Genomic DNA, 14,783 nt, shown 5'->3' with positions numbered 1-14,783 from the left:
ATGGAGTCTGAATGCAGACTGAAGCATGCTATTTTCACTTTGGTTGTTGCTTTTTTGTGATTGTTCTTGTTTATTCTTTCTTGTAGTCCCCCCCCCCTTTTGTTCTGATTAATGTGGAAATATGTTTAACATGATTATAATGTATAACCAGACAGCTTGCTGGCCTCAGGAGGGGGAGGGGAAGGGAAGGGAGGGGGGAGAAAAATTTGGAACTCAAAAAATACCTTTATATATAATTGAGAAAAACTAAAAATAAAAGTAAATTAAAAAAAAACCCCTCAAGTTAATAGGGGAGGATTATGATGGGTGAAAAGGGAAGAAAAGGGGGCAGCTAGGTGGCACAGTGGATAGAGCACCGGCCCTGGAGTCAGGAGTACCTGAGTTCAAATCCGGCCTCAGACACTTAACACTTACTAGCTGTGTGACCCTGGGCAAGTCACTTAACCCCAACTGCCTCACTTAAAAAAAAAAAGGGGAAGAAAGGAAGAGAAAAAGGTACAAAGCTATTATTTGGGTGTGAATAAGGGGAAGAAAAGAAGAGTACAGAAGTGAAATCTGTTTAAATCAAGCAAAGACAGTAGCTCTGCTCCCACTTGGTGGTTCACAATCCTCTTTTTTTTTTTTTTTTTGGTGAGGCAATTTGGGGTTAAGTGACTTGCCCAGGGTCACACAGCCAGTAAGTGTTAAATGTCTAAGGCCGGATTTGAACTCAGGTCCTCCTGACTCCAAGGCTGGTGCTCTATCCACTGCGCCACTTAGCTGCCTCCACAATCCTCTTGAGGATTCATGACAATAGTCTCAGGAGATCATGCTAAAATTACTTAATGGGGATTAATTTCTTAATATATGTATTAAATTATTGCAAAATATGATACATTAAATTTTCATAGGGGTTTCACAGCACAATTTGTTGTTCTTTTTCTTTTTCTTTTATTTTTTTTGGTGAGGCAATTGGGGTTAAGTGACTTGCCCAGGGTCATACAGCTAGTGTTAAGTGTCTGAGGCTGGATTTGAACTTAGGTCCTCCTGAATCCAGGGCCAGTGCTCTATCCACTGTGCCACCTAGCTGCCCTTTGTTGTTCTTTTTGAAAGGCTTAACCCTCATTGTCCCACCCCCCCCCAATTAAATTAAATTAAAAAAAAAAAGATGTGAAATAATTCTCAAGGGAAGTAATCTGTTTGTTTGTTTGTTTGTTTTGGTGAGGCAATTGGGGTTAAGTGACTTGCCAGGGTCACACAGCTAGTAAGTATTAAGTGTCTGAGGCCGGATTTGAACTCAGGTCCTCCTGACTCTAGGGCTGGTGCTCTATCCACTGCACCACCAGCTGCCCCTGTTTTTTTTTTTTAATCATTAAAAAATACTCAAATAACCATTAATTAGAAAATGATAGAGAGGCTGTAGGAAAAGTTAGCATTCTCAAATCTACCTACCCTGCCCTAACCTCTCTCTGATGACATCCAATCCCAAGTCTCCAAGTACCTTTCATACATATCAAACTGGATGTCCAGTAGATATCTTAACAACATCTTCAAAACTGAACTCATCTTTTCCCCTAAATCTTTCCCCCTCCCAAGTTTCTTATTACTGTTAAGGGAAACACAATCCCTGGCCCTCCCCTAATTCCGCCAACACTCAGGCTTGCAACCTAGGTATCATACTCAACTCCTTACTATCTCACATCTCCATGTAAAATGTTTGCCAAAGTCTTTTGATTTCATCTTTGTAACACCTCTCGAACATCTCCTTTTCTCACCTCTGGGACTACCACCACCATAGTGCAAGCTCTCATCACCTCACACTTGGACAACTGCAGTAGCCTTCTGGTTTTCTGTTTGTCCCAAGTCTCTTCCCACTCCAATCCATCCTCCATTCAACAACCAAAGTGATTTTCCTAAAGTGCAGTTCCAACAATGTCAACCCTTTTCTTGATAAACTCTAGTGGATCCTTGTCACCTCCAGGATCAATTATTTTTGTATTTGATCTTTGGCATTCAGCACCCTTCATAACCAGCCCCCTTCTACCTTGCCATTCATTTTACACCTTCTTTCCTGACATGTATTCTTGATCCAGTGACAATGGCCTCTGGGCTCTTCCACAAATAAGATATTCCACCTCTTGAACTGTCCCCAAAGGCAGATTGGTCTTCTTTCTCATTGTTGGATACTGGCTTCTTCGGTTTCTTTCAAGTCCTAACTAAAATCCTATTTTCCACAGGAAACCTTTCCTAACCCCTCTTAATTCTATGGTCTTTCCTCTTTTATTTCCTATTTTTATAGGGTGTTGAAACATCTGTTTCTTGTTCTCCCCTCTATGATACTGTGAGCACCTTGAGGGTAGGGATTGTCTTTTGCTTCTTTTTGTATTCTCAGCACTTAACACAGTGTCTAGAACATAGTAGATACTTAATAAATATTTACTGATTGACTAAAAGGTACATTAATGTACTTTTGGTACATGAATGTAATGGAATACCAGTGGGCTATAAGAAATGAAGAAAGATGGTTTCAGAGAAATCTGGAAAAATGAATATGGACTGAAGCCGACTGAAGAAAGGACAACTAGTAAAATTACTTATACAATAACATCAACATTTAAAATGAACAAATTTGATGGACTTAAGAACTAATTAATTTAATGATCGATCATGATTCTAGAGGAATGATGATGCTCTCCACCTCCTCCTCTGAAGGATGGACTAATATGCAGAATGAAACACATTTTTAGGCATGGCCAACATGGGAATGTGTTTTGCTTATCTATGCTTATAGGTCACAAGGGATTTTTTGCTTGTCTTATTGATATATTTTTTTAAGTTCAGGGAGCAGTTGGAGGGAGGAAAGCACATTGGATATATATTTTTAAAATTTGATTTAAACGGGGGCAGCTAGATGGCGCAGTGGATAGAGCACTGGCCCTGGAGTCAGGAGTACCTGAGTTCAAATCTGACCTCCGACACTTAATACTTACTAACTGTGTGACCATGGGCAAGTCACTTAATCCCAAATGCCTCACTAAAAAAAAAAAAATTGATTTAAACAATCTAACTTTGAAATGTTAAAAGTGATCAACCAGAGGGAAGGATGACAGGTTGACAACATGAGGCTTGTCTTCAACAAAACCATACCTACCATTTCCCTCATTATTCTTCGATTTTCATTGCCTCTCCCTTTGCTGAATAAGACATTCCCCTTTTGAGCTGCAACTCATTGCAGTTATAACCTAAGCTAAAGGCTACCCATAGCAGTTATACAGCAGTTAATGAAAGGAGTTTCTATTTACTTTCTGACCTCCAGATATCTTGTGGCTATGGCAGGTACTCCGTGAAAGGTAGTCTTTGCACTTAGGGACAGAGTGAGCAGGGAACAACAATTCTACTCCCCATTCTTCCTTTTGTGTGAAATTAATTTGGATGAGATGAATGCAGGAGTCAATCACAATGAATAAGCAGGCATAGACTGTTTGGAGCTGAATCATGGGTATCATTATGTCACCGTTCCCCCAAGCTTACCCATCTTCCTAATCAAGGGCACCGACATCTGTCCAGTTACACGGGGTTTTATAATCCCTCTGTCATACTGGATTCCTCACTTTACCTCAGACTACATCCATATATCCAGTTGTCAAATCTTATAAGTTATACCTCCACATTTCTCCCCTGTGTTTCTTCTCTCTACTCATACAGCCACCACCCTAATAATGATAACAACAGCTAACATTTCTACAGTTCTTTAAGGTTTGCAAAGGTGCTTTACAAATCCCATATGATCCTTAGAATAACCCTAGGAAATAGGTACTGTGATTACCCTCATTTTACAGACGAGAAAACCGAGACACAAAGAGGTTAATAACTTGCCCAGGGTTTTATAGCTATTAAATATCAGGCTGGATTTGAACATATGTGTTCCTCATTCCAAGTCCAGTGCTGAATTCACTATACCACCTAGCTACCAGACCCTGGTACAGACCCTCATCATCTTTCTCCCAGAATACTGCAATGGCCTTTCAATTGGTCTCCCTGCCTCATCTCTTTCCATTACAATCCATCTTCCACACAGCTGTCAAATGACTTTCTTGAAGCACAGGTCTGACGATGTTATTCCCCTACTCTATAAACTCCAGTGGCTTCCTACTTACTCTATGATCAAATATTATTTCATCTTTATCTCATCCTTTTAACTTCTATTTTAGGCATACGTTTTATAAAATGCACAATTATAAAACACAGTGGTTCACATATTTAATTCATAAGTAGGAAAATATAGAGTGTATGTGTTCAAAACCTTTTTACTTATAGGGGTATCAGTATTATGTATGAGAAATAGCAAGAAAGCTAATTTGTCTGAAGTATAAAATGCAGGAAGGGGAGTAATACGTAACGAGGCTAGGAAGATAAGTTGGTATCCAGTTGTAGAGTTTTAAAAGCTAAATAGTATAATATATCTATTTTATCCTAAAGGAAATATGGAGCCAGTGGAATTTGTTGAGTATGGGAGTGTACCTTTATATCCAGAGTACACACATTCCAGGGAGCGCCTAAGATAATACATTGGGGTACAGGAAGAAAATACTATAAGGCCTACCTTTTTTATCTCACACACACACACACACACACACACACGCGTATGTATATATATATATAATCTAAGATTTACTCATATTTAATATACAAAGTAACACCAGTACCCTCATTTAATATGGTAATAGAGAGTGTTATCACAAGAGACTGGAAACGTCATAATTTGGAAGGAAATGCCAGTGGCTTCCTCATTCTTCCTTGTCTTAAAGCATATTATATGCTTACCCTTGGACTTATATATACATTGTCTAGTTTTAACTAAAGCATTACAAGATGAGGAAGAGGCATTAAAAAATTCCTGCATAGAAAATTTGCTTAATATTGTACTAATAATATGTACACAAATAAATAGCAATAAAATGACAGAATTGACATCTCTTCTACTCCTAGCTCTTGACAGCCAAATTACCAGGTTAAAAAGTAATAACAGTCTAATAAGATATGACAAAAAGAGAGGCCAAAATATTCCAGAATTATTAAGGAAGTTATTTGACATGTAAATTTACACCCACTATCATTAATAATTAATCTTGCCAAAATGTATGTTGTGTGGATATATTAGCCAATAATATGAGGCCATAACAATGAGTAAAACATTAAAAATTAGGCTTCTGTTATCAGAAATTATCTCAGTGTGCCCACCTATCAAAAATCTCTTCACATCTTATACATACCCTTTGACCCTGAGACTCCATTACTAGAACACTGATAAGAAGATTGGCCTCATAGCCATAAAAAATATTTATAGCAGGATTTTTTTGGTTATAGCAAAGAAACAAAAAAAGATATTCATCAATTGGAGCTAAACAAACTGTGTACATGAATATAATAGAATATTACTGTGTTACAAAAAGTAAAGGATATAATAAATCCAAGAAGCATGGAAAAATCTATGTGAACTAATACAGAGTAAAATTAGTAGAGCTGAGAAAACAATATACACAATAACTACGACAATATAAATAGGAATTATCCACAAAACTCAGAAGTGAATATTACAAAAATATAAAGGACATGCATAGATTGAAAGAGGAGATATGAAAAGATACTTCTACCTCAGCTCTTTGCAAAGATTCACAAGTATTGTACACTTGCATGTATTTTCAGACTTTTTCCAATGTATTGATCAGTTGTACTGACTTTTTTCCTTTCTTTTTTTTTTCTTTAAAAAATACTATTTGTTATATAGGATAGCTTTTTTGGGAGTGGTAGGGGTGCTGGGGGGAACTATGGGTCATGTAAAACAAACAAAAGAGAAAGAAAACAAACAATACCTGCTTATAGTCTACTGGGTGAGATAATATATATATAGACACTATTAATATATTGCTGAACCTGGGGGTGGCTAGGTGGCGCAGTAAATAAAGCACCAGCCCTGGATTCAGGAGGACCTGAGTTCAAATCTGGCCTCAGACACTTGACACTTACTAGCTGTGTGACCCTGGGCAAGTCACTTAACCCCTATTGCCCCCCCCCCAAAATAGATATATATGTATATAGCTGAACCTTATGGTACATTAAGGGGAATAAAGTGCAATGAGGCTGGAAACAGGTTAGGGAGAAGATGTAAAAGGATTTAAAAGCCACAGATGAGTTTATATCTAAGTCTAAAGGCAACAGGGAATCATTGAAGTTTATTGAATAGAAAAGATATATGCACTTAAGGAAAATGACTCTGGCAGCTGTAGAATATGGATTAGAATAAGGAGAGTTTTTGCAGAGAGACCAATTTGGAAGCCATTCCAATAGAACAGGCAGGGATGATGAGGAACTTAAGTAAAATGGAAACTAAATGAGTTGGCACAGGGGTCAAATGCAAGGCATGTTGTGGAGATAAAAATGCTATTATTTGTCAATTGACTGCATGTTTGGGGTTGGAGCTGGGAAACCAATTGGGGAGCTAATGCAATAGTCCAGACAAGAAGTGATGAGAGAATGGCCTAAAATGGTGGTTATGTAAATAAAGAGAAAGGGTCAGATGCAACACATGATGTGGAGGTAAGAAATGGCAAGATTTTGCAACTAACTAGAGGTCTGAAGTGAGGATAACACTGATGCTAGAGATCTGGGTAACTAGAAAAATAGTGGTGCCCTTGACAGAAATGGGGAAGTTGAAACAGAGATGCAGGTTTGGTGGAAGGAGGTTTAGGGAATAGGGAAGATGAGTAGCATTTTGAACATATCGAGTGTTAAATTTCCTCTATGATAACAAAATGAAAACCTAGTGTCTAACAAATAGCTATCAATGCATGACTGGAGTTTCAGAAACAGACTGGGGCTGGCTATATAAATTTGTATGAACTATCTATCTACATAGAGATGATCATTTAAGACCATGGGACTTGATGAATTAACTGAGAGAGTACTACTCATTTCTATCAGGTGTATGACGTCCTCTACCTTCATTCACCAGCAACCACCATTCACCAGTAATCAGATAATGAGAGTTAAACCCCAGAGTTGAGGTTTAACAAGGTGTAGGTGCTCAAGAGTTTAGATTTCCTGGTTTTATGTCATCTGTTCCTCCTCCCATCCTCCCACTCCTGGCCCCAACATGCCCCCTTTAGGCATCTGGAAGGGTCTGCAGCTATAGATTGTGGACACCAAGCTTATTTCTAAGGATGTTAAGGGGCCAAGTATCTCAGTCGGCTTTACTTGTTCCCTCGTAGTGGCAACTTTTTCCCTTAATTTCTAGAAAACTTGTGTTAGATGTTACAGAAAAAGAAGTACATTTTTTCCTTCTATCAAAGCCAACTAGGTTCTTTTCTCCCTTTTAGAAACAGCCTTCTAAAACAAACAAAAAAACAAAAAAAGAAACAGCCTTCTACATAATCAGTTCTACTACCTGTGTGACCGCGCAGAAATCACAACTTTTTTGGCTTTCAGTTTCTTCATTTGTAAAATGAATTAATTGTATATACTTTCCCACTGAATTTCTGATTCCTGCTAAACTTACAAGATGGCCTTATAGCTGGAGCACTATAGTTATTAAGCATTTTTTGAAGATGTTAAATTTCAGTGATGGTTTTCTGATTGGTTGCCTATATTGTGTACAGTGATATGTACAGTGATTTAATTTTCTTGTTGTTCAGTTTTTTTTCAGTCATGCCCGACTCTTTGTGACCTCATTTGGGGTTTTCTTGACAGAGATAATGGAACAGTTTACCATTTCCTTCTCCAGCTCATCTTATACATAAGGAAACTGAGGCAAAAATGGTTAAGTGACCTGTCCAGGGTCACACAACTAGTTAGTGACTGAGGCCAGAATCCAATTTAGGACTTCTTAACTCCAGGCCTGGCACTACCCTAGGTGGCATTTTAAATACTGTGACTGTAAACAAGCACCGAACTATTTACCAAAAGAATTACAACTTTAAGTACGAAAAAAATTATTACAGAGATTCAGTTACTATTAAAAGAAGTAAACATTGTTTTTTCTAAAAGTATCTTATGGGGGCAGCTAGGTGGCGCAGTAGATAGAGCACCAGCCCTGGATTCAGAAGAACCTAAGTTCAAATCTGGCCTCAGACACTTAACACTTACTAGCTGTGTGACCCTGGGCAAGTCACTTAACCCCAATTGCCTCACCTCCCCCCCCCCCAAAAATAAAAGTATCTTATATTTGTTTAGAACTTCCCACATTTTCAGAGTGCTTTCACATCTATTGTCACATTTTATTCTCACAATAACCCTACTAGACAAATGAGGAAAGAGATTCGTAGAGGTCACATAACAATTTATTGCTGGAGATGGAACCAGAATCTAGATCATATTACTTCTAATTCATTGGTCTTTCTGTCACTTCATTGTCTCTTTATTTTGAATGTAAGATATTCTGTGCTAGATTTATTTAAGAACAAGAATAAAAATTGATAAGGCACTCGTGAGGAGAGAAAACATAATATTTAATGAAGTCACTTGGTTTTTATCAATTTCTACTCCCTGCCTTCCTCTAAGCTTTTCTAACTTTATAATGTACCTTCAAATGAAGCTTAAATCCAACTTCCTCAGAACAAAACATGAAAAGCCCCTTAGTGATTACTTCCTCCTAACTCCTAGAGGGGAAGGGAAGAAACATTTATATAGTACCTACTATGTGTCAGCTACTATGTTAAACGCTTTGCAAATATCATTTTATTTGATCCTCACAACAACCCTGAGAGGTAGGTGCTGTTATCACCCTCATTTTATGATTGAGAAAACTGAGGCAAACAGAGTTTAAGTGACTTGCCCAGCATCACACCAACAAGTATCTGAGGCTGGATTTGGCACTTAGCATGTGCTATCATGTATTGTGACTCATTTTTTGGTCTTTCTTCCCAAGAGGCGTGTAAACCTTAGAGAACAGGGATAATATCTTACACAATCAGCTAATTGATTTCTCCTTCAAAGCAGATACCCTAGGAGACTAAGTGTATACACTTATTCCAAAGATATTGCCATTGCATGAAACAGTTTTGGAGTTCCATTTTGGGAGCTAATCTCAGAGCCTAGGGAATATTCTTTGAAACATCTTACTAGTGAAAAATCTTCATCCTGAAAGAACAAAAGGTCAAGAATATCAAGGGAATTCATGAAAAGAATGCAAAGAAAGGTAGCATAGCCATACCAAATCTAAAACTATATTTTAAAGTGGCAACCATCAAAACTATTTGGTAATGGCTAAGAAATAGTGGTGGATCAGTGGAACATGTTAGGCACAGAAAACACAGAAGTAAATGAATATAACAACGTACTGTTTGATAAACCCAAAGATTCCAGCTTCTGGGATAAGAACTCACTATTTGACAAAAACTGCCGGGGAAACTGGAAAATGGTATGGCAGAAACTAGGCACAGACCAACATCTTACAACATATACCAAAGTAAAGTCAAAACGGGTACATGATTTAAACTTAAAAGGTGATAGATACCATAGGCAAATTAGAAGATCAAGAAAGCTCTATGGAGAGAGGAAGAATTTATAACCATATAGGAGATAGAGAACATTATAAAATGCAAAATGGATAATTTTGATTATACTAAAGATTTTGCACAAACAAAACTATTGCAACCAAGATTAGAAGGAAAGCAGAGAGTTGGGAAACAATTTTTGCAGCCAGTGTTTCTGACAAAAGGCTCATTTCTCATATATATAGAGGACTGAATCAAACTTGTAAGAATACAAGTCATTCCCCAACTGATAAATAGTCAAAGGTTATGGATAGGCATTTTTCAGATGAAGAAATTAAAGTTATCAATAGCCATATAAATTTTTTTCTTATTCACTACTGATTAGAGAAATGCAAATTAAAACTACTTGGAGGTACCATCTCATACCTATCAGATTGGTTAATATTACAAAAAAGGAAAATGATAAATGTTGGAGAAAATGTGGGAAAATTGGAACACTAATGCATTGTTGGTGGAGTTGTGAACTGATTCTACCATTCTGGAGAGAAATTTGGAATTATACCCCAAAGGATACAAAACTGTACATAGTCTTTGACCCAGCAATACCACTATTAGGTCTATATCCCAAAGAGACCATAAAAAAGGGAAAAGAACCCATATGTACAGAAACATTTATAGCAGCTCTTTTTGTAATGGCAAAGAATTGGAAATTGAGGGTATACGAATCTATTGGGGAATGGCTGAACAAGTTGTGGTATATGAATGTAATGGAATACTATTGTGCTGTAAGAAATGATGAGCAGGCAGATTTCAGAAATACCTGGAAAGACTTAAGTAGACTGATGCTAAGTGAAGGGAGCAAAACCAAGAGAACATTGTAGAAAGTAACAGCAACATTATATGATGATCAACTATGGACTGAGCTCTTCTCAGTAATACAATGATCCAAGACAATTCCAAAAGACTCATGATGGAAAATGCTCTCCCCATCCAGAAAAAGAACTGTGGAGTCTGAATGCAGATCAAAGCATACTATCTTCACTTTTGTTGTTGTTTCTTCTTTCTTGTGTTTTTTTTCCCCTTTTATTCTGATTCTTCTCTCACAAAATAACCAAGTGGGATTATGTTTAACATGATTATACTATATAACCTATGTCAGATTGCTTGCTGTCTTGGGGAGTGGGGAAGGAAGTAAGGAAAGGAGAAAAATTTACATTTTTTTCATTATTTCCTTTGATAGTTTTGATTTTTTGTTTTTTCCAAATGAATTGTTATTATTTTTCTAATTCAGTAAAATAATTTTACTAATTTTTTAATAAATGTACTTAATTTAAATTTAAAAGTTTTATTGTTGTATTTTGTTTTTACATCAGAGTTATTTCTGGATATAGTCATGCCACTCTCCTCTCCCTACCCTACTAAATCTTTCATTCTAAGAAAAACAGTTAAGCAAAACTCAAATCAACAGACACAGTGACTACATCTGATGGGGTGGGCATATCCATAGTCTCCCAAATCTCAGAAAAGAAAGATATATGATTTACTCTGGGATCAAGATCCATCATCATAATTACTTAAGGGTCTAGCTCTTCTTTACTGCTTTCATTCATGTTATTGAGTGAATGAATGAAAAAAAGCATTTATTAAGAACTTATTATGTGAAGCACACTGGAGATAGAAATAGAAAAGTGAGACAGTTCTTCTCATGGATCTCACATTCTAAAGAGGGACACAACTCATATACAAAAGTTTGGCTACAGGGTAGATAGAAAGGTTCAGTGGTTATGGAGGACATCTACTCCAACCCCTTTATTACACAGATGACAAACTGAGGCCACAAGATTTTAAATGCCTTGATCTTGCCTAGGAAATGTTTGAGGAGGAATTTGAATCCAAGTCTTCCTGACTCCAAGTCTAACACTCTATTCATTATGCCTAGGCCTTAGAGGGTTCAAATACAAGTAACACAATCTGAGATAAGAACTCACTATTTGACAAAAACTGCTGGGGAAACTGGAAAATAGTATGGCAGAAACTAGGCACAGACCAACTTCTTACACCATATACCAAATTAAAGTCAAAATGGGTACATGATTTAAAATTAAAAGGTGACACTATAGGCAAATTAGAAGAGGAAGAAATCTCTATGGAGAGGGGAAGAATTTATAACCATATAGGAGATGCAAAATGGAAATGCTAGTACAGAGAGGAGATAAGGCAGATGTACAAATAAATCCCCTTTGATGTTATTTCAACTGAAAAAAACCACATCCATTTCTATTTGATACAGCCAAGAACTATAGTAGTAAGAACTTTTCTTTTTGGATCTTTAGGAGTTCTGGCTGGTAAAGAGGTAGCAGCTCCAACAGAAGAGGCAAAGCAACCAGGCTAGTGTCTATCTCCATGGGGGTTTACTCTGATGTGAGATGGGGGGTAAGGCATGACCAGTGGCCTGGAGGGCACTGCTACAGAAGTATTTTTTACTGATGTCTGAGGAGAGGTAGTAGTGGCTTCACCAGCTTTGTTCATGCTACTTCCCATGCAGTTCTCCTTTGGATGCCTCACTGCTTCATCTGAGGGCAAGAACTGGGCAACAGGATATTGATGTCATCATGTATATGTTTTCCTGCTTCCACTTATCTCAGATTGCATAATGGAATACAAATCTTCCCATGTTTCTCTAAATGTTTCATATTTTAAAAATAATATGATAATATTTCATGTTACAATCATACCATAGATTGTTGTTATTCCCCAATTAATGGGTGTTTACCTTTGGTTCTAGTTTTTTACCACCATAAAAAAATGAAACTAATATTTTATATTGTATGTATATATGGACTTTTTTCTGGGTAGATGACTTAGCATTATTTGTAGGACCTCTTCTTTGACAAGAGAAGAAGTCCTAAACTTCCTTCATTTATCAAAAAGCTTCTGCATCATTGCCATTTTGTGGGGCAATTAGGGTTAAGTGACTTGCCCAGGGTCACACACCTAGTAAGTGATCACTGACATTTTGGATCTGTGGCTTCTGGACCAAGTTTCTATAGCTCTTGGCTTGGCCCAGGAACACCATACCACTCTGTCACTGCCATTTTGGGGTGATATGGTTCCTTGCTCTCCTGAGCAGCCAAGTGGTTTTGGGAAAGTGGTGTGTGTGCGCGTGTGTGTGTGTGCGCGTGTGTGCGCATGTGCGCATGTGTGTGTTACAATTTGTTCTGGTAGAAAGGGTACTGAATTACTGAAATACTACCTAGTAATTTAGTAAATGCTCTTAAAGTCAAAATATGGATACAACTGTTAGTGCTCATTTCACTTTTCCATCTTAGTCTGATACTTAATTAGTTTCTAGTGTCACAGAAAAAGCAGACTTGACAATGCAACAGGGAAAATAAACATTTTAAAGGTGAGTAAAAACACCAGTTGAATAAACTTTTAATTTCTGTCTCTATACTTTTTATCTTGGCTCTCCATTATGAATACAGTGGATAACTTTCCAAAGTCTTCAAAAAAGGCAGAGGAAGTGATAGTGGAGTGCTTAGAAATAGGGAGAATGAGGATATATGGTCAGAAAAAAAAAAAAAACAGAAAAATTTGGTTCTTTCAGAATACAGACTTGACCATTAAGTAAAAAGATCAAAACAACAAGGATATAAAAATGCCTGGTCATTTTAGTTTTTCAAATAAAAATTATTAACAACTCTCACAAAACAACAGTATTGGTTTCTATTATTTACATAATTTTGAAAGAATGACGTTTTTAATGCTCTGAGACCGAAATGTCTACTTTTAGTTCCTATTTCTTGAGTAAAATAATCTTAAGGAAATAAAAGACTGAATAATCTTGAGTAAAAATCTCTATATTTGCTTAAACTAATGATAAATTGTTACCTTTCCACATACAGGGCATCCTGAGGGCTCCTTCTTATATCGGACCACACTCTCTCCACTGGTTTCAAACTCTTCTCTCTTCACACGCCTGACTCCTTAAATTGCCAAACACCACCCCCCCAACCAAAAGAGAAAAAAAAAAAAGATCAGTTTTTACATTCGGTACAATGGAAGTTCCCACTGCAAGTCTTGAATGTCCCATGTTATTTACAGTGATATATTATAAACCATAAACAAAGCACTAGCCCTTATTGGCTTCTATTCTGATCATTATCTGACAGAAAAAAAAAACAAACCCACTGTTATTAGAAAATGAACACACTATCTATGGCGTTATGGTTTTTTTTTTTTTTCAAACATGCGATTTGTATCCTGATCACTCAATAAGCACTTATTAAGCATTTACTTGTATACAGTACTGGGCGAGGTACTGGCTATACAAACACAAAAATGATACAGTCCTTGCTCCTAAGCATCTAACATTCTTCTAGGAAGATACAATATGTTTATATAAAATGCAAAACCAGGAAAATGACAGACACAATAATTATTACAATGGAAATATAAAGAACAACAACTAAACAATCAGACCTGGATGCTGAAAAATTATAATGATCAAGTTTGGCTCCAAAAACAGACAAGGAAGAGAATTTCCCTGATGGATGAGATGATAGGTGCAGGATATTGTATATGATATCAAACTTTTTTGTCATGTTGTTTAGTGATAAAAAACTTTTTTCTCTTTTTTTCTATTTTTATTAGAAGGGATGGCTATCTGGGAGGAGTAAGGGGAGGAATACAATAGAAAATACAGGGGATATAAAGACAAAATATTCTCTAACTAAAAAAAAGTCCAAATAAATACAAAGGGAATTTGTGTATGGTGGGGGAGGACTGCTCATTAACAACTGGGGCAGGGCAGCTAGGTGGCACAGTGGATAAAGCACCTGCCCTGGATTCAAGAGGACCTGAGTTCAAATCCAGCCTCAGACACTTGACACTTACTAGCTGTGCAACCCTGGGCAAGTCACTTAACCCTCATTGCCCCACAAAAACAAGACAAACGAACAAATAGAACAACAAAAAAACCCAACAACAACTGGGGGAATCAAGAGGAGCTGTGTCTTGAAAGGAGCTGGAATTGTAAAATGCAGAAGTCAAGAGAGAGGGTAGTATAGTCAGAGGGTGGGAAGGAAAGGCGGGAATATGCCTGCACAAAGGCACAGAGGCAGGTGATAAACTATCACATATGGGGAACTGCAAATGGCTAGAATGAAGAGTGTAGAGCCAGATGGGGAAGGGCTTTAAATAGCAAACATGAGATTTTGTACTTTATCTTAGAAGCAAAAGGAAGTTATGGAAGCTATTTGAGAACAGCCACAGGGTCAGACCTGAACTTTAGTAATATCAATTTGGTAAGTT

General features: G+C 37.1%; 1 protein-coding gene across 1 annotated transcript in view; it reads right to left on the bottom strand.

Moving 5' to 3' along the window:
• PRDM15 (PR/SET domain 15) overlaps window positions 1–14,783 on the bottom strand; it is a 198,488-nt gene that overhangs the window by 54,128 nt on the left and 129,577 nt on the right. Inside the window, exon 12 of the mRNA XM_043998592.1 lies at window positions 13,362–13,456. Within this exon, the coding sequence (XP_043854527.1) occupies window positions 13,362–13,456 (95 nt within the window). The remainder of the gene's footprint in view (window positions 1–13,361; window positions 13,457–14,783) is intronic.

This window comes from Dromiciops gliroides, chromosome 3 (assembly GCF_019393635.1).
Source record: "Dromiciops gliroides isolate mDroGli1 chromosome 3, mDroGli1.pri, whole genome shotgun sequence".
Taxonomy (NCBI): Eukaryota; Metazoa; Chordata; class Mammalia; order Microbiotheria; family Microbiotheriidae; genus Dromiciops; species Dromiciops gliroides.
The sequence above is the reverse complement of the archived record's forward strand: the minus strand, read 5'-3'. Positions and strand labels throughout refer to the sequence as shown.